The sequence below is a fragment of the Alligator mississippiensis genome, chromosome 10 (assembly GCF_030867095.1).
Source record: "Alligator mississippiensis isolate rAllMis1 chromosome 10, rAllMis1, whole genome shotgun sequence".
Lineage (NCBI taxonomy): Eukaryota > Metazoa > Chordata > Crocodylia > Alligatoridae > Alligator > Alligator mississippiensis.
The window spans coordinates 6,405,438-6,424,957 of record NC_081833.1 but is presented as its reverse complement, the minus strand read 5'-3'; the positions used below and the strand labels follow the sequence as shown (position 1 = coordinate 6,424,957).

General features: G+C 55.4%; 1 protein-coding gene across 23 annotated transcripts in view; it reads left to right on the top strand.

The window, feature by feature from the left end:
* The window catches only part of NCOR2 (nuclear receptor corepressor 2), a 336,324-nt gene that overhangs the window by 248,132 nt on the left and 68,672 nt on the right, over positions 1 to 19,520 (top strand). For all 23 annotated transcript variants that reach the window (XM_019486693.2, XM_019486694.2, XM_019486692.2 and 20 more), the window contains 2 exons: positions 9,840 to 9,982; positions 17,254 to 17,401. In XM_019486693.2, coding sequence (XP_019342238.2) covers positions 9,840 to 9,982; positions 17,254 to 17,401 — 291 coding nt within the window. The remainder of the gene's footprint in view (positions 1 to 9,839; positions 9,983 to 17,253; positions 17,402 to 19,520) is intronic.

Here is a 19,520-nt window from a genome sequence, read left to right as displayed (position 1 = left end):
TCACCACCTGGCCACAGAAGGTGCTTCCTTGGCATTTGTGCCTCAGGGTGGAGCTAATAGCACAGAAAAGCCCTGGAACCACCCAGGGAGCCAGTGAGGAGGTTGAATTGGGGGAATTAAACGGCTCAGCATCCTGTGCGGGTGAGGATGAAGCATGGAGTGCAGCCTGTCTGGGCTGCGCACCCCTTCACCTGCATAGGGTCCTGGGGATGATGTTTTCCCCTTGGCGCTAACCTGTGAGGTCTGAGGTCCCCACCCCAGGTATATGCAGAGAAGGCAAGGTCCCATTTTGCCAAGACCCAGCCTGTTCCATGAGGCTGTTTGGCCTGGTTTCCACTGGCACTTCCAACATGGTACTTTTGTCTTCATCCTGCAGCCGGTTGGCACTCAGCAAATGCCACTTGCAAGTGCTGGGTGTATAGGTCAGATATGGACTCACGCTGTGAGTCTCTTCCGGCTGCCATCCATGCAGCCACACCGATCAGCACTTGAATGCTGCGGCTGCCCAGGGATACTCCAAGGAGGATGCTGTGCATGGAGAGAGAATACAGGGGCGTATGGCACTGTTAAACTTAACTAGGGGTGCACCAACCCAGCAAGAGGAAAAGTTTGACTTCATGACTTCTATCATATAATAAACTTTGGTTCAAGCGTCTGTCAAAACATGGCGAGATCGGTGCGATTACGGGATTCTGTGTTTTTTGATATTGTCTGCTTTCGTTCTGACTGGGTTTAAAGGTAGAAAGCAGAAAGGTTTGCTTTCTGTGGTTGCTCTGGGATGTACCCGATTTCCTTTTCCGCTTGACGGTGGGTAGAGTGAGGCCTGATCCCCAGACTGGCTCCGACCCCAGCCGGGTTGTCATGGCAGATGAGTTATCCCGCCCAAGTCCCGCGTACCTGCTCTGGGAAGGGCACTGCTTGGCAAAGGGTGCAGCTGCAGACAGCAGTGTGGGCACCGGAGCCAGTAGGTATCCACTGTCCAGGAACGAATTTTGGCTGGAATTTGAGGAAGGTGGTTTCTCACCTTAGGGGAGGAGGGGTCCTGGCACTGCCTGCTGGTAGGAGCAGCGGGGTCTAGATGGAGCCTGTGATAGCGAGGGATTGAACACATTTGTTGCCTGTGATAGCAAGGGATTGAACTCAAGAGAATCCCTTCCAGCCCTTTGTCCCTCAGCAGGGACTCATCGCCATGCAAGATGCAGATCTGGGTTTCCCCTGCAGCTCTAGCAAGTGGTTTTGCTTTGACAAGGACCTGCATAAAAAACAGGATCTTCTTACTCAACCCTGTCCTTCAGCGCGCTTTCTTGAGACTCCGCTCTGCTGACTCGAGTGACTAAAACGTGCTTTGCCTGCTTCTCTCTCCTGTGTGCTGGGAGTGAGGGGGCTTGGATCTGGCCTGTGCAAACGCAGGGACAGTAATGGATTGGCACAGGTGTTCGGAGGCTGTGCAGGTGTCCCCGATGGCATTGTGTGGGCTGCAGAGACCTTCACCCAGGGGATTATGCGCAGGCAGGAAAAACCCCGCATGGTTCTTTGGTTACCAGGGCTGAGAAGCCAGAACAGGGTCAAGTTCACCAACGAATAGTAAATCCCCTAAAACATGCTGTTAAAGGGGGATTCGAAACCATTCATGAGTCCGGGCCCAATTCAGCAAAGAGTTTCAGCTAAGCCATGGCTGGGGGCGGGGAAGGAAGGGGAATTTTCAGAAAAACAGAAACCTTTTGGTTTGACATGTATTGTTAAATGAAACCTTTCAGCCCTCCATTTCCAAATGGACTGTTTTTGGGGGGGTTTTTGGTTTGTTTTTTTATAAAGTGCTAGGAGGATTAAAGTAGCTGGGGGAGGGGGAATCCTTTTGGGTTGCCAGGAAACATTTTATTTGCCGTCAAGTGAAATTGGTCTGGTGTTTTGTCAAAATAGATTCATTTGGGCCTAATTGTTCTTTTCTTATTGGCTGTATCCATGGCTCTCGGAGCCACGCTCCGTGCCGGTTACCCAGCGCACCTGTCACAGGGAAAATCAGGGAGGCGATAAAGGCCCCAGGATGTCCTCTTTATGCAGTCACCTTGCCTTCCCTCCTCTCTGCTTTGCAGCGTGATTTTGAACTGACACATCAACAGCTAGTAGCACCGTAAAGCCCTGTCGGGTTGGGCACGGAGTAATTCCTGCAAACCCCGCGGGGCCAGGCGGCAGCATCCTCGGACGCACCGCGCTGCTGGGTGCCGGCTGCCTCCTGAACCAGAAGCGCTTGTAGCTACGTTTGCACAGCGCAGCAGACAAGCGAGTTAGCACAGACACGCGGCAGCGCCTGCCGGACCTGGTTACACCGGAGTTAGCCTGTGCGGGAGCAGCACGGCGTGCTCGAGGCAGGGTAGCATAGACCACCGCCGGGCAGCATAGCCGGTGCCCCCGCTGCAGAGACATCTCCACCCCGCCCTCACCACCAGGTTTGAGCTTGCTTTTTTCCAGGCTGATTTGAAAGGAAACTAGGAAAAGGAACCAGCACACTCCTCCTCCCATCAGCCCAGCACCGCAGCCGTGTTGGCCTGGGAGCTGGTAGGAGGGGGTGGGGTATTGGTGCAGAAACTGTGCAAAGCTCCTTGGGGGCACCTCGCACTCAGGCCATAGGAGCGGGTGTCCAGACCAAGCGCCGTCCAGCCAGCCGCCTTCTCGTCCGCAGAGCTGCTGGGATCTGCTGTATAGCCTGCGCATTTACCCTCTCGCGAACGGGCAGTGGCGCCTTTGCCCCACGGCTCGCGTGAAGCGCCTCGCATAGAAAGCAGCACAAAGAGCTGGAGGTGAATTGAATGAGGCAGGTCTATCCCAAAATTCGGGTCCTCTCCCATGCAGGGGTTGACTCAGCGCCCTGTGCCTCCAACCCCTCGTCTCCTGCTGGCTGAGGCTTTCCCCTGCTTGCAGCATTTGTGCAGCGCCCCGCGCGGGGTTGTGCCGCCTGACCAGGGCCGTTGGCTTCCCCTGTCCCGCAGAGCCCCTCTCTCCGTATCACAGTTGGCTGGTTGTCATGGCACGCCTCTTGGCGAGGCGGCACAGAAACCCTGGGATTTGTTTAGCGAGTGTCAGAACGTGAAACACAAAAGGCCTGTCACAGGGAGCGGGCTGGTAATTGCTGTAATTTCCAGCCTACGTTTTAATTTCCAACACTGTTCCCCCACCTCCAACAATAAGGTAGCAGGAATAGTATCTCAGCCAGGTGAAGAAACCGAGCCGGGTTACGCTGCCGCAGCCGCTTCATGCTGCCTCCGTTGCAATCCCTGAAATGAGAATTCGCGTTTCCCCAAAGCGGAGGGCGGGGGTGGAGGGAAAGGACTTTTTTTCAGAGCAGGGACGCAAGAGGCAGAATTCGTGTCTCCTCCGAAAGGTCAGAGACCGAGACGACCTTTCCCTCGGGCAGGCAGCAAGGGAAAACCGGTGGGTTCAGAGGCTGAAATGCACCAAGGGTTGGGGGGGAGGCAAAGGCTCAAAATTCAAGGGCACAAAGGTCTACGTTTTCTTGACGGAGGGTGTCGTGCATGGAAAGCGGCCGTCGCGGGGCTCCTTGTGCTCTGCCCAATATGGCCAAGGGACCAGGATGATGGCTGGCCTGACTGGGTGACTCCCTCTCTGACGTGCTGCTGCTCGTGTAACGAAGCAGCCAGTTTGGGTCGGGGAAAGGCTTGGAAGGTGAATATCAACCACAAGAAAGCGTTAGCACGCCCGGGTCCCCAAAGGTGCCTTCTGTCGGGAGAGACCCACGCAGCCCGGTTTACTGCACATCATCGTCAGGAGAAAAACAGCCAAGCAAATGGAAAGGCGAGCTCCTCGGTCGTCCAAGTGAACCTCATCGTTGCGGGGGGAATCTGCGTCACACCACGCCAAGGCAGAGCGGTTTGCCTCCTCGTGCCAGTTGGGGAGATCGTATCGGGGTGTGAACGCTGGCCCGGTCCCCTGGCACAACAATCCTTCTCCCAGCAAGCGCCAGGCAGCTCGAAGAGATTTCTCTTTGTGCTTGTGGAAGGAGCTTGGTTGCAAGTCTCCTTGGCAGCAGTAGGTCGCCTTCCAGGCATGCTCATCGTGGAAGCGAGAGCTCTAGCTGGAGCAGAAAGCTTGCAGGAACCGGCTGGTTCCCCAAGCTGTTTCTTCCAAGAAGAGCGAGCGTTACCAGACAGCACAGGTCACAGGCAGAGCGAGCCGTTCTGCCTGCCCGTAGGACCGCTGTAGTCCAGCCGTGGCGCAAGGTCTCTACATGCGTTCTCTCGAGTCCCCAAAGCTTTCCTTGGCGTGCAGTCCAGACGTGTGAGCTATTCCAGGCTTTGCCACCCACTCGCTCCACGACCTTGGATAAATCCCTAACTTCCTCCATGCCTCCGGGCTCCCCCTCCACTCCTGCGGCAGATTCCCACGCACGCTTTGTCAAGCACTGTGCAGACCGAAGCGGTCCTGAAGTGCAGCCGCGTGCCTTGGGGAGCACCACCATTCATCAGCACAAAGCACTTCAGCTTGCGTCGTGCAAGGCAGGACGGGCTAAACTCTGACACCTTTGTACGGCGCACGGCAGCTGGCCATACACGGCCATAGGCCCAGCCTTTTCCAGTAACGCCCTGTCCCCTTGGACACCGCATGATTGGGCGTGCTAACGATCGGGCCAGAGTCAGGACAGTGGCCATGGGCTCCAGGAAGCGGCGAAGGGGAGAGGGGATGGAAGCAGGGCCTGCCGCGGGCTCCTGTACAGCTTTGGGGATGAGATCACTTTTTTTTTTTTACTGCAACCTCTGCCTGTTAATCCATCTGAGCTCCTGTTAAGGGACCCCTTTTATGGGCTCGCTCACGCACTTTCCAAGAGGCGAGACCTGGGTGGAGCGGGGGCAGCCGCTCCGGGGAGCAGGAGGAGAAACCATCTGAAAAGCCTGCGAGCTGAGGGAGTGGGGATTAAAGCCTCCCTTTCTCACCGCGCTGCCCCTTCGCTCTCGCGAGGGCTGCACGAGCCAACTGCACTCGAAAGCGCCTCTCGGCTCCACGCTCCTCTTCCTTCCTGCCTCTGCCTCGCCGCCGTGCTGGCCTCATTTTACACCTACCAGGAGGCAGATCCTCCGTGCCCCCACCTCCAGGCCCCCGGTCCCCGACTGCTCCCCGCCGCGGAAGCTTGCCGCACTTGCCAAGCGCTCCCGCTGGCTCCCGTCTCGCATCCTCCCGATGCCGGCCAACCACTTGTTGGTCCGGCGTGACCCCGGCGCCGCGTCGCTCTCCCCGAGACCCTCGCCCCGGCCGAGACGCGAGCCACCTTCGGGTCGCAACCCTCGCCGAGCGGACAGGATCCCGAGGACGGGCCGGCTCGCAGTGTCTGGCAATCGCCGGCTTGCGCCTCCCGAAAGAAAAGCTCCTTTGATTCAGTTCAGAGCGGAGGAAACTGTTAAGCCGAGCTTTGTTTTCCTGGATCGCTCCCCCTGCTGTTGACATTCAGATGAGAGCGAGGGAGACAGAAAGTGAGAGAGAGAAAGGAAGTGAGTGCCAAGTTGGCCGCACCCCTTGTCAGCTTGGGTCAGTGCCATGCTCGTTATTAATGCTCTGTCTAGAGGTCACATTCAGACGAAATGAGCCTCTGGGTCAGCCAGAGGAAAAGATTAGAGCTCGTTCGCTGCTCCGCCGCAGAGCGACGGCACCAGCCCGCCTCCCGTCCCTCCGCGAGCAGAAGCGAAGCTGCAGGGCTCTGTCGCCCGCCTCGTTCGGTTTTATTTTCGGGGGGGAAGCACCTCCTGAAACGGCACAGACTCTCCTCCCGCCGAGCCCCGCGCCGCTGAGCAGGGAGGGGAGCTAGGGGGCGAAGGACCGGGGAGACTTCGATCCACCTTAACAAACCCCGCTCCAGACAGCTGGAAACCTCCGAGGAGGGGACGCGCGGCTGGCTCGTCAGCTCGACTGGAGGAAAGAGCGCCGAGCCCGGAGCATGCGTCCCCACCAACTTCTCGCATCGGGGTCAGGAGGCTCCTGCGTGTGCGACCCCGTTCAGCGCCCTAAGGCAGGGGCTGCCGATGGCTCCGAACAGCCAGAGCTGCAAGGCTTTTAAAGGACCAGCTCTCCGGTTCGGGGGGTTTTGTGGGTTGTTTTTTTTTCCTCTCGCTCTCTCTCTTTCTTTGGCTGCCGCGAGAGAGCGAAAGCAAAATGCACGGGAGAAGGCGCGAGCGGAGAACTCCCAGCGCTTCGTAACCGACTGATCTGCCTCGCGTGGCTTATCGAAGGAGGGCTCTCCCCGCTCCAGTCTGACCTGCCTGCCGTATGCTTCGAGCCGACTTGCTGACAGGTGAAGCTAGACTGGGAGAATGTAAGTACAGCCCGAGGGCAGAGAGGAAATAGCCAGCTTCTGGGGCTAACGTTGGGGGGGGGAGCGCGTGCATGCTCGTGTGTGTGTGTGTGTGTGTGTGTGCGCGCGCGCTCGTCCGCTGAAGTGCGCACATCTGCGAGCCGTTTCCCCGAAGCCAGGGAACACGGCAGATCTGGTCGTTGACTCAGTCGTGGTTTCACTTGTGATCTTAAATGGATGCGTGCATTTTGCCAGGGGCAGACCCGAGCCCGTCCGTTCCCTGCGACAGAGATCACGGGTGCCAGGGCGGGGGGGGTCATGTTGAAATGCATGCGTGCGGAGCAAAAGGGGGGAGATCAGAGCAACGCCGTTGCGAAGCAGAGCCATGCCAGGACCTGGTAAAAGGGAGTTTTTTGTATCGGCAAGAGCTAGGGCGTCTCCTGGCTGATCCCTCCCAGCCTCTAGCAGATAATTACAGTTTTGGGAAGCAGGTGTTGCTGTTTTGCTTTCTCCCCCGTGAAGATAAGGGCGTCTGCGCTCACTGGTTCGGTCCTGCAGGGGATGGTCAGTCCGTGCTTTGGAAACACACGGCCTCCACCTCCTAACACAGAACCAGGCAGCAGCCCCGGTGCGCTGGCAGCGTCCCGGCTGTGACGGTAGGAGGGCCGGGGGCTCAGCACGCTTTTCCCCGTAGACCTCGAGGCGAAGGCTCCCAAGGAGCCGAGCCCGAACGGGCTTCAGCCCAGCCCCGTGATTGGGAAAGACGCATAAAAGAGCTGGTGCACGGTCAACTCAGCAAGAGAAAGGGCAGCAGGGAGCTGGCCTGACCCATTACACGCAGACAGAAAAGGTCACACTGCACTTGGAAACGTTGGAGCAAGCAGAAAAAGGTCTCGGCAGAAGACCCCATCCTCCTGCCCCCCGCTCAGCTGTGGCTGTCGCAAATGCCAGCCTGTCGTCCCCCCCTCCCCTGCCCTGCACGGCTCCAGCGAAACGCCTGCTGTCCAGGGAGCCCCGACTGCAGCGGCTGCAGGACTTATTAGGCGTATGAGAGACCCTTGCCTGAGCGATGGGTAATTACAGCCCCATCTGGCGCACGTGGGATCCGGTCACCGGCAGAGCAGCGAGGGAGCAGGTTGATTGATTCGCTTGTGTCGGAGGCGCTCGGTGGGTCACGAGGCATCGGGGCCTGCCGGGGAGGGGAGGGATCTCTGGCTTTGCTCTCCCCGGGGCGGGCAGCGAGAGGCTTGTAAGACGGCAACCGCCGAGATCCTGTGTTTGAGTGGAACAGGGCACTCGACGGCAGCCCATTTCTTCGCTCCTGCAATGGTGCGAACTTTAACTCTTTCGTTTCCTGCCTGCGCCGGGCTCCACCCCGAGTTAGTTTTATTCTTGGGCCTTCAGCCAAGGGGTGTCTCGGACATCAGGAGCTGCAGTCTGCCACGGGGCTAGGGGCAGCAAGCTGGGCTCCCTGCACCCCAGCCGTCTCGGGGGCCGGAAGGCTGGCATCAGCGGTCCTTCAGCTACGCAGATCCCCCACCCCGACCCGGGGCACAGGATCCTGCTCCCCCAGCCCTGGCTCCAGGCCTGGGAATGTAGTTGCTCAAATGCGTTTGCACGGAGGTCAGGTGTTACCTTGTTGGGGATCTTTTTGCCTTAAATGGTGACATTTGGATCCACAATCCAGCGAGCAGGCCCTACCCACAAACAGCGCTGTGCTTGCAGGGGCTGGCAGGGGAGGTGGCAACGGGGATGCTCTTTGCTCCCCGGGTGCAGGGGCCTGTGCGGGGCACTGGACCAGGCAAGCCGGGCCGGATGCTCTTTGTCCAATGATTGGGCCGTGGCCTGCCGGTGCTGACGATGCCTCTTTCCCTCGCGAGGCTTTGCAGGCGGGTTTGGAGGCGCCGGGCCCGCCCGCCACGTACGCCAGGCGTGTTCAGAAGAACACGGACAATGGCAGGCAAGAAGTAAGGGAAAGTTGGAGCGGAGTCAGCGCTGCAAGGGCTGATCCTGGCCCAACCTGACTGTGCAGCATGGAGCCAGCTGGAGCGGAGTTACCTGGCTCGACGTGCAACCTGATGGCAGCTGCATAGCAACCCCAGCCCCGCCTGGCAATGGAGCCGAGGCACCAGGCATGCGTGGAGCAGGATCATGCCTTAAAGGGGTAGATACCGAGGCGGCTGCTAGGAGAGACTGCACGGGGCAAAGGATGTCTCCAGACAGGGCAGTCTGGCACATGGGAAGGACACGGGCGTTTGTGTGTGGAGGTGTTGATTTGTTCAGCTGTATCAGCCTTGCTTTGTTCAGGGAGATAGAGCAGGGACTCGGGTCTCTGCCACCCTGCTCAGGAGCGTAAAGGCCACGGGTTGCTGGAGAGCTGATTGCCCCATGGCACCTCTCCTCCAAGCTCCTGCTCCTGGGGTGAGCTCGGCCACTCTCTGGGGTCATGGAGGAGGTGGCATTTCTTCCGCCCTTGCTGCATTTGGCCTGCAGTCCCCTCTCCCCACACTATGCCCAACCTGCACCCTCGCCTTGGGCATCCATCACCTTGCCCCCCTGTCTTCCCTCCATGGTGTCGTCAGCCACGTGCTCACGACGGGAGCATCTGTCTCCGTCCTGCACTTCTGTGCCTGGACGTCCCTCTGCACTGGAGGGGCTGTGCCCGTGCACCACGTGGATGGGCTAGGACCCCGACGAGCCTCGCTCCAAGGGGCGGCAGGGCAACAGGTGAAGCAAGAACGCGGGACTCGGGGTGACTCCACCGTCGGTCTTTGGGAAGCCACTTGGTCCTTGCTCTGCGTTTTGGGTTCTCTTTCCACATCACGAGGCAGGAGCACCACCCAGCCTCAAGGGAAAGCACGTGCAAGGTGAGAGGCCTGGCAGTCTGAGGATGAGCCGCTGCCATCCTCTGCTCCCACTTGCCCACTCGGTGGCTGCGCTCCATCCCTCCAGGCTTCCCCGGCTGCTCCACTTGTATGGAGTCATCAGCCCCTGGCACAGTGCCTCACCTGAACGTTTTCTCTTGCTCGCGAGCCCACTATCATTGCTGGTGCCCTCCCCACAGTGATGCGAGTCACCTGGGCCAACGCTCGGCCACCTCCTCATTGCACTCGCGTCTCGTGTCCATCTCTGCACGTGCTTCCAGCTTGCCCCCCAGCCCAACTGAGAGCTGCGGGCTCAGTTATCTCTCCGGTGTCAGTGCCCCGTGAAGGCCTGCTCTCCCTCTCCCAGGGGGGTGGAGAGCAGCAGGCTGTGGAGCTGGCTGTTGTTGGGCAGCCCTGCTGCAGGATGCTTTGTTCCCCAAGGCTGTAGGTCGGATGCCTTTCCCCTGGAAAGAAAAACAGCCTGCTCTCCACCATCCCCTTGGCCACAGAAGCCTTCCAGACAGATGTTGGTGGCCATATTGTTGCCGCGGCATTGGGTTTGCACATGGGGTGTTGCCCGGCCTGGGTGAATGAACAATGCTGCCCTTGTGCAAGTTTATCTGGTTTCAAACCTCCTAATTTCCCCCCTTTTCTTGTTTTTCTTCTCTTCCTGGCTGAAGGTCTCCTTGAACATGGGCGGAATTGGTCTGCCATTGCCAGGATGGTGGGCTCCAAGACCGTGTCGCAGTGCAAAAACTTCTACTTCAACTACAAGAAAAGACAGAACCTGGACGAGATCCTACAGCAGCACAAACTAAAAATGGTAAGCATCCCGCCTCAGCCCACTTGGAGTGCCACAGATATTTCCCGGCAAACAGAGTTCCTGGCGTTCCCAACTCGGGAGGGAAGTTTTTCTTTTTTACTTTTTCTCTCCTTGTAGGATGTGCCTCAATTAAAACCATGGAGCCCAGGCTTCATGTGATAGTTTAGAACAAGGAACAAGAGCGTTTGTCCTTCGGCTCATGGTATTTTACCAGGGAGCGGGGCAGAATAATGTGATTTCAGGCAGGAGTGAGATTCTTGGTAAGGCAAAGCATGCGATGGCAGTGTGTCAAGGGACTGGGCCAGAGTGTGCTCTCAGTTTGCAAGTGTGTAAATCCTGTGAAGCCTTAAGGTTTGTCCTGATTTATCGCCCCAGCACCGGAAACAAGAGCAGGGCCTCGTAATTCGGCATGTTTCCGTTGAAACCTTTGCTTAGCCTACACCCCATGGTAGCTCAAGCACCAAGTATAAACATGTGAATGGTGAGTGGACCAGGAAAAGATTAAAGGTGAGGGTTCATCGTGAGCTTTTTAGGATATTGGAAGGAAGAGAGAACAAGCAGTTGGCATATCCAGAGGCCAGCATAGTCTGATAACAAGCTGGGGCTCTGCCCCTGACACTGGCCTCCTGATCCCACCTGTGACCATGGGCAAATCACTTAACCTTTGTCTCCCCGCTGGTAGAATGCAAAGACTAATGCTTCCCCGCTCCAAAGGCCGAGGGAATGAATGAGCTGGTGCACCAGGAATGCATTCTAGCAATGCCGTGCACTGCGACAGGACTACCAAGCCTTGTAAGTGTTACTTCATTGGTAGAGTACCCTGGGTCCCGAGCTTCCCAGCTAATAGAATTCACATGGCTAAAGCCCCAAGGGGTGCTTTGAAAATGCAAGGGGCAGCGTTCAACACAGGAATCTCCCCAGCAAGCTATTGCAACAAGAGTAAAAAGACAGGAAAACAGTGAATGACTCACCCAGGAATTTAATATCCTAGTCTGTCTATAGGAATGAGAAATAGAGAGGACGTTGGTGATTCGTCTTATTAATTCTCCAAGGACCGAGACACTCGCGCTCTCCACGTCTCACTCGATTGTTTTAGAAACAAGGCAGAAAAGCCATATCAAATCAACAAAAAAAATTACCGAGAATGGAGCGACACTCCCCCTCTCCGCCCCCCAAATAGCAGAACATTATTTGACAAAGATATCGTGTTCGTTACTGGGGAGAATCTGAAATAAGATCCTGCAGCTCAGTCGGTAATGGAATCAGAGTTGCGTATTTGTATTTACTCGGCTTCCTAACGTTACAGAAATTATACTGCAAGAGCACTTTTCTGCAGAGCCCAATTTTCCCTGCATCCGCTTCTCCGAGGTAGTAGCTAGACTCCTCCGTTCTAATTGTTCACAATTTATATCATCAGCATCTTTCTATTTTTTTCGAGCATTCGCGGTTGTGGAATTTGGGTTTTGTGTAAGAACAATGACTGCTCAGCTGTTATTTTTTGTGCTCTATTGTTTTATGGCAACAGCAGATGCCAGAAGGCTGCATAAACTAACAGAACAACTGAGACAAAATTGCCGTAGACTTTTCCTTCTGATTCCTAAATATATTCATAAATGGACCAGAGCTCCTAATCATTTCCTATGTAGAGTCTGGGCATGCCAAAGGCAACCTTGACCTCCTTCAAGGATAAGCAGTGGGTGATCAGGCAGAGATATCATCAGGTGATTTCACTATGAAGCGCCTGACTTCTTTCATGCCCTCAATGTCTGCACCGACTACTGATTCCCATACAGATAATGTGCAGGGAAACAGAGTGACTCTGTTTGTCCCCAGATTTGCTAGAAGGTTGGTTAAGGAGGATGAGCTCAATTAGTAGGGTTGATCATTTCTAAAAGGCAACTCCCGTTCTGTCTGCCAGCCCTTTTTCCTAGGCGAGGTTGCATCACTGATGTGCCCTGGATTTTGTTTCAGACGTAGATCTCAGCCCAGGCTCTTAGCCCTCGGCTAAGCCTACAGCTGAACCTCCGCACAGCACTGATGAACCCCTGTGCCCATTGCTCGGTTCAGCCAGCGCCGGTGCGTGGTTTTGAATTGCAGCTGTATGAAATGCACAGTTCTGGAAGGTTTCACTCACTGGCTTCAGGTGCACTTCAGTTTGAGTGAGAGGGACCTGCTCAAGTGGAGAGCTTAAAAGTCGACCCCAGGGACCAAAACCATAGCAAAGTCTTGCGTGGAGCTTTGTGTCTGGTTCTGCAGTCAGAGGCTGCTTCTGTGCATGCCACTGGGGGCTTTGGCGTGTGCCTTGGGTCGTTTCCAGGTCCGGTGCTTGGATGGGCAAGCATGCGTGCTCAGTTTACTGCCGCACACCCGACTTGCAGAGGCACAGGGAGCTTCAGGAAGAGAGAGTGGGCTGGGTGGTGCTGTCCCCAGGGCATTGCCCCACTGCTGGGAGAGCTGTTTGGCCTGGCGGCAACGCTGTCCTGCTTCTCTGCAGTGCAGATGGCTCATGCGCTCCAACATTTGGGCTTGCCCTTGTGTCAATGAAAGGAGAATTGTAGAGTGAGAGATGTCACGTAGAGGGTGTTCAGGCCACGCTGACAGCCTCTGTCAGAGCATAGACCATCTTGCACTTCTAGAGGACGGAGCATAGTGGCACTTTGCAGGGCCCCAGACGTCTTGCTCGCGGTGGCCTGTGACAGAAGGGGCTGCCTCGTTGCAGGAGTGGGTTGATACTGCAGCAGATAAGCAGGGCCCACTTTTTTCATCCCCGGTCCCTGGACATTGCTGGGTGGAGCTGCATATTCATACCTCCATGAGTCGGACCTACTGGTACGAGGAATCGGGAGGAGCCGGTGCTCTCTGGCCAGGGTTAAGCCTCTCTCTGCCACCGCTTCTGCGTTCTTTGGGTCAGTTTTCGTGCGATTTGCCTGGCCCCCTTCTGGCTTCATCTTTAGGTAGTCTGGACCTTCTGCAAGCTGACTTCTCCTTTCGTTAACCACAGCACTTGAGGGGAACAGGGCGTTTTGTCACCACGTGTTCTCTGTGGTCCTCTTCAGCCATCTGCAGTTAGACTCCCTCCCCTAGCAGGAGACTGCTCCCAGTGCCGTGGTTGTCTTGGGGTGTCAGTTGCTATGGTCGGGGCCCCGGGCTGCAGCTCCCCAGTATACCTCCATGCTGGAGGCAGTCGTGGTTCTGCCTTGCTGCCGAGGGCCTCTGGGAAGCCTTTCCCTTGGCTCATGTGTGGGACTTCTTCCCAAGCCAACTGAAGTCACTGCTGAGATTCCCGTAGGGCTTAGTAGGATCAGGCTGTTGGTCTCGGTGCTGGTCCTGGCACGAGTCCTGGGGTTTTGCATTGTGCTAAGGTTGGTGTTAGTCCCAGTTCTGACCCCAGTCCTGGAATATATATCATCACGTCATATGAAACCGGGAGCGCCTGCATCACGCTGTTAGGAAAGGCTGAGACAGCTGCCGAGGGTAGGTAAATATAATGACTGCTCTGTATCAGTAGCAGGCTTTTTTTAAAGCTGTTTTGGCTGTTCTTTCTGTATCAGGTGGTGATCCCATGAAGAGGCCAAATTTGTCTGGACTACTGCTTTCCCTTTGGGGCAGGTAGCCAGAAAGATGTCACCCAGTGGGAGATATATTTCCTCCTCAAAAATACACTGTGCGGCCAGGGTTATTGAACTGGGAAGAAGGGGGCAGGCTTTGGTAGCGCCAGGCGGTTTGGAAGTAGGGGAGAGGAGGTGAAGGAGAACTCCTAAGCCTTGCCAGACTTGGAGACAACCTAATGGAGCTAGCTGGAAACTTGCCCGTGCAACCCCAGACGTCTGGGCTGGCCTTTCTAACCAGTAGAACGACACACTCGGCGCTACAGAGCGCGGTGGGTGGAGAGTCGGCTTTTAGTCCTATGCTTTTATATCCCTTTTTCCATGTAGCTGAAGGTGTAAGCCTGCAGCAAGGGGCTGCCCCATCGTAGGCAGCAACATCCTGCCAAAGCTATGTCTGCACGTCCCCGAGGAGGAATAATACCCACCAGGATGACAGAACACGCTGCGCGGTTAGCATTGAGGTGCGCGGTTTTTGGCAAGTACCAAACTAAGCGTGCAAGATGAGGGCTAGAAAACCATGTAATCGGCATTTATGTACCTGGGACCTTTGCCTTCCTGGGGTGTCCTTAGCTACTGGTACCAGGCCGGGCTGCGCTGCTGTACCGCCACTTGTATTCCACGGGGAACTCGATTTTCCCTTTTAAAACAACTTGGTGTAAGCTTCTCTCCTGCCCGCTTGGCTCTGCCGGGCAAACCGATAGCATGCGGTTACTGTTTTCATGTGTTTGCGCTGTAGTAGCGGGTAGGATTCTTGGTCAGGGGTGAGGGCTGTATTGTGCTGTAGGTCAGAGGCATTTGGTCCTTACTGGCCTAAGAGTCACGTGTTATTCACAGAGAGATCATAATGTATACACTTCTAGAGGAATCGTGGCAAACAAGATCCGGTTGAAAAGGAAAAAGCTGTGATACGTTAGCTAATATTTGCTCAGTCGTAAAGAGAAATAACTTGGTGGAAAGGTGTGCAGTGTTTGCTGAGTGTCTATAAGTTGTTTACAATAAAAGGCTTGGGGCACTTCCTTCTGCGCAGAGCTGCAGATAATAGATTGAAAGAGCCGCTCGTGTCGTACGAGCCGTGGCCTGAGCATCGCTGCGTTAGGCGCTGTACGAGCAGGCGCCAAAAGCATAATCCCCGTCCCAGAATGCTTGCAAGCAAAGCCAAAGGTGACAACAGGTGGCTCGAGTTTTCTGGAGTGACAGGAGAACAGGGTCAGAGCGGGGACGTGCGTGGCTTGGTATGACTGTCCCAGATCAGAGCATTTGTTAGTGCTGTTGAGCGGCGGCCCTGTGTCTTAGATCTGCCCTCCTGGATTTCCAGTTGCTCCCATTGCATATCGCACGCTCATTATGCGCTATCCTCTCCCACACAGTCCCTGAGCCCTGACCAGCTGCCCAACTTTGCGAGCAACCTCCACGTCGGTACGTGCCGAGCGCTGCCGCTTGCTGTTCAGCGGTAATAAAAGCCAAGTAAGGCGTTGAGGCAGAGGCTGGTTCCCAGCTAATTCCCCAGTGTCAGAGCCTGTTTGTCGGCTCGACTGAGTCACAGACGCATGAGTAAGAGGCAGAGAAGGCTTTGCCATAGTAACCCAGGGAGCTTTGTCACTGCAGTTGCACTATCGGGAGCTCGAACAGTGAGCTGCTTCCCCAGACAAAAACCGTGCAGCCGTTGAATAGTGGCCTTGATGAAACACCGCTGCGTGTGCTGTAATAGAGATCGCCCGAGGAGTACAGCCAGGGGCAGAGGGCCCTTGGGCACCATCTGCAGCGCCTCCGTGCTCCGACAGCAGCATCCCCAGTGCCTTTTCCCTTTCCGGGCTAGTAGGATAAAAATAGATTGAAAGCCAGCGGTGTTCCCAAGCAAGAGCAGCTGGGTGGTTTGGGTCTCTCCCTGTATCTGGAGATGTTTGCATGGGGGTGGGGAGGGTGGAAGAGGAGCATTACACTTCCCAACATGGAGATCCCAAGGCAGAGCTGGCACTTCCGCTGAAGTTTTATCTGCTCATCCCTCGAGACAAACACGCCGTGCGAGATGTGGGGGTTTCATAGTTGTTAAGAGCCAGAAGGGACCTTACAGATCCAGCCCCACCCTGCACTTGGGGCAGGAAAGACTGCTGAGACCAGATGACCCCAGCAAGGTGGGCGTCAAAGCGGTTTTTGAAAATTGCCAGGGTGGATGACTGTTTGCAGAAGGCGCTGGGCCTGCTCCTACCAGCCGTTCTTTAACAGTGATCCTGGGAGACGGGAGCAGAGGGTCTTAGTTTGAGCCAAATAGTATGACCAGGAGCAGCGTGCGTGTGTCAGTTTGACCATCACGTTTGTGTAAGAAGGTGAAATAAAGAGGCGAAAGGGCATGGGCAGAGCAGCCCAGGACTTTGTTTGCCCCCGTGCTGCTTGTTGGCTATGTGACAGCCACCTAAGTGGTGCAAGCAGCTACTCTGGACACTTTCAAGAAACACTTGGATGCCGATCTTCCTGGGATCATTTGACCCCAGCTGACTTCCTGCCCATTGGGCAAGGGACTGCACTCGATGATCTCGCGAGGTCCCTTCCAGCCCTAATGTCTATGAGATCTATCAGAGGTATCCACCGACTCGGGTGTCTTAAGAGAGCAATGATATTTCCTGGGCACCCACAGCCCCTGCAAACTTCACTGGGAGTTGTTGGGGCTGAGCCGCTGTAAAAATGAGGCTGTTGGATGGTGTCTTGGACACTCCGGGGGCCAGATACCAGCCATAACTTCCTGTGAGCCCTCCTAATGCAATCCAGTAGATCACAAACTTAATTTTCTTTGTCAAGATGACTTGTCTGAGCATGCAGTATTCTGAGGTCCAGCACCCCATTGTATTTCCAGCCCCGAAATGCTAATATTAGCAGGATCAAAATTCTGTCGCCTGAAAACAGAGACCCTGAATAGGCCCTGAAAGGAAAGCGTTTTATCTTATCACCCGACTTCGGGCAGCGCTCTCCTATTCTTAGAACGCAGCATCATGGAAGAATTGCCTGTTTGCCGGGAGCCTCGTGGGCAGCGCTGCCGGTCCAGGCTGGTGTGCACTCCGCTAGCGCACCCCGGTGAAGCTCTTTGGAGCGGTACCATGTGCACGCAATAAACTTGGATGGGGTTTGACTGCTGTTGGCGGTGACTTCTTGAGAAGTGAGCTGATCCTTGCTGTAAGGACAGCAGAACCAGACTTGTGCATATGTGAGACGTCACCTCGCTCTCAAGGTTTTGTTGTAGAGCCAGCCAGGTTGGGGCTAAGGTTGGTGCCATTGTGTGAGTTGTCCCCCATTAGCAACTCAGGCTTCAGGGATTCCCAGGCTCCTTAGATATCAAAACCAGGGGGAGAGCTGACATTGCTGCTGCTGCTACCTCTGCCTGCTGCTTCTCACAGGCAGGTGTGAGGGCACGTTCCCTGCCCTGACATGCTTTTAATCCAAACAGGAGCAACCAGAGGCAATGAGGGGAGTAGGAGGCAGGAAAGGTCTGAGTGGACCAGGTCACCTCGTAGCTTCCTTGGCAGTACAAAGTGGTTCCCTAAACCGTCGTCTCTCTCTATCGTCAGAACTTGCATTGCGTTGAACCATGAGGCTGCCACCGGCTTTGTCCTCCAGGCCCAGTGCCAGCAGGCGCTTCTCGCCTTTGACCCTCGTGTGCTTTCTTCCCACCAGGAGAAAGAGCGCAACGCCAAGAGGAAGAAGAAAAAAGCCCCCGCCGCGCAAAATGAAGAGGCAGCCTTCACTCCTGCAGCGGAGGACGAGGAGATGGAGGTATCGGGGATAAGCGGCAACGAGGAGGAGATGGCCGAGGAGGCAGAAGGTGAGGCATTGAGGGCCACCATTCCTGTGGCACGGATCAGCTTGGATATTCCTGGGGTGCCCCTGGGCTCTTGGCTGTTTAGTGCTATGTTTGGCCCATTTTTTTTCCCCCACAAGCATCTCCTCGTGGGCAGGGGACCATGCTGGGCAGGTCGAGCAGTGCTGGTCCCAGGGACCATGAGAGGGTGACACTTCTGTGCAGCACCAGGTGCACTGACCTGAGCTCCTCAGGCTTTCACCATCTTAGGGGTTACAGTCCGGCTCTGAATTTTGTCTGGTGCAGTGTTGATTTAAGGGTAATAGGGAGGTGAGAGCTCCATACTGGTATCCAGTATGGTCCAGCTGGCATCCAGGGCACCACTTGGGCTCCAGAGGGGTTGTGGCCTGGACTGTTTTGATAGGGGTCAGGCTGGCGATGGTGGGAACTGCACTTCTGCCTCTGGAAAGGGAAGAGCACAGGCAGTGCAAGCTTCCTTTGGTGCCTTGTCCTGAAAACATCTTGCCAAGAGGGGAGGTGTGTTTTCAGAGCCCACTTGAGTGCAGTCTCAGTGCCCACGGGCACACCCTTGATGCCATCACTACCGCTCCACGCAGTCCATACCATTCCCGGTACCAGTACCCTTGCAGGACAATTCCCCATATCTTCCACACACCATGGGAACCCTCCACCTCCCCCTTTAGGCCCCTCTAGTCTAGTCCAGGGCATCACCTCGTGCTTTCTAAGGTTTATCCCCCCACAACAAAGAGCCTGCCCTCCTGACCAACCCCCTGCTCCCAGGGCGTACTGCTTATCCCAAGGCCTGGCACACTTCTGCTGTCTTGTAAACCAGTTTTTGTTTCGTCATTTTATATGCAGGACTGTTCCCAAGGCATCTTGGCAAAGCCCAGGGACACGTCAGGGTTAGATAGCTGGCACTGCGCAGAGGCAGTGGGGGGAGGCGTCACAGTGCAGGACTGCAGATGGAGTCGCTCGCTCCTGCCCGCTGCCTGGGAAGGTAGCTGAGAAGCACCCTAAAAAGCAAGGCCCTGATTCACCGAGCTGCATTTCAGCACCTTGCTTGAGCACGGCACAAAAATGACACCGAAGCCAAGCATTTTGCTGAATCAGGCCCGCCGTGCCTGAAGCCACAGGGTTGCCAATGGAGCAATGAACCACCCCCTTCATTTTCTCATTGCTTTAATGACTCTCCTGATTCAGACAACACATGCCCTGGGGTCTGTCCACTGGTAGGTGATTCTCCACGGCAGCAACAAAATCCGTAGCCATGGGGCAGCCCACCTCTGCTTTTTTATTTATTTTTTAAATTTTTTTTATAGAATATCTTTGCTTAGGCAGCTCTTACTCTCCCACTCACACAAAAGAAGGGAAACAAAACGTAAGGGGCAATTTTAGCTATTTATCGCTCTGAAGCTGCAACCGCGAGTTTGGGGAAATGTATATAATTTACAACAATAGCCCCGTTTGACTTTTTGTCGAAGTAATTTAATAACTTAACCAGCAGCGTGAGCACCCTGCTGAGTCCTGGCCTTGGAGTCCGGGCTAATGGGACTTGAAATTGCAAATCTTTTCAAGTCATTGTTGGAAGTGACTCATTACGAGGCAGATTTCAGGTAAATCTTCTGTGCTAGGTGATATGTGACTCACAGACACAATGTAAGATGTAGTTATCGGTCTTTGTGAGAGCAGTTCAGAGGAAACAATGTATTTTAAGATTTAAAGACAGATCTCTTGACACACTTAGAAGCTTTGTGTTATTAGAGCTTCAGCTCTCATCTCTTATTCATCCTGTTGGGCGGAGAGAACTCGGTTTCCGAAGTAGGCTATCGAGCTGAATAAACTTACGAGCAGAGGTGGATGAAATGTCACAGGAGCAGAAATGTCGGAGTGGCGTTATGCCTGAGCAGTTTGCCGTGGTCTCCTGTGAGATTTGGGGATGCGGTTGGCGTAGCACCAGCCAAGGCTGGGGTGCAGCAGGTGAAGGGGGAGGGGAAGGGCTTTGGATGGTTTCCTCGCGTGATTAATTGCCTGCGTCCAAACTTCCTGGTGCGCGAGCACGAAAAGTACGTGCAGATCACCTCGCGCTTCAGCGAGCGGGGCTCTCATACCAAAGGCAGGCTGC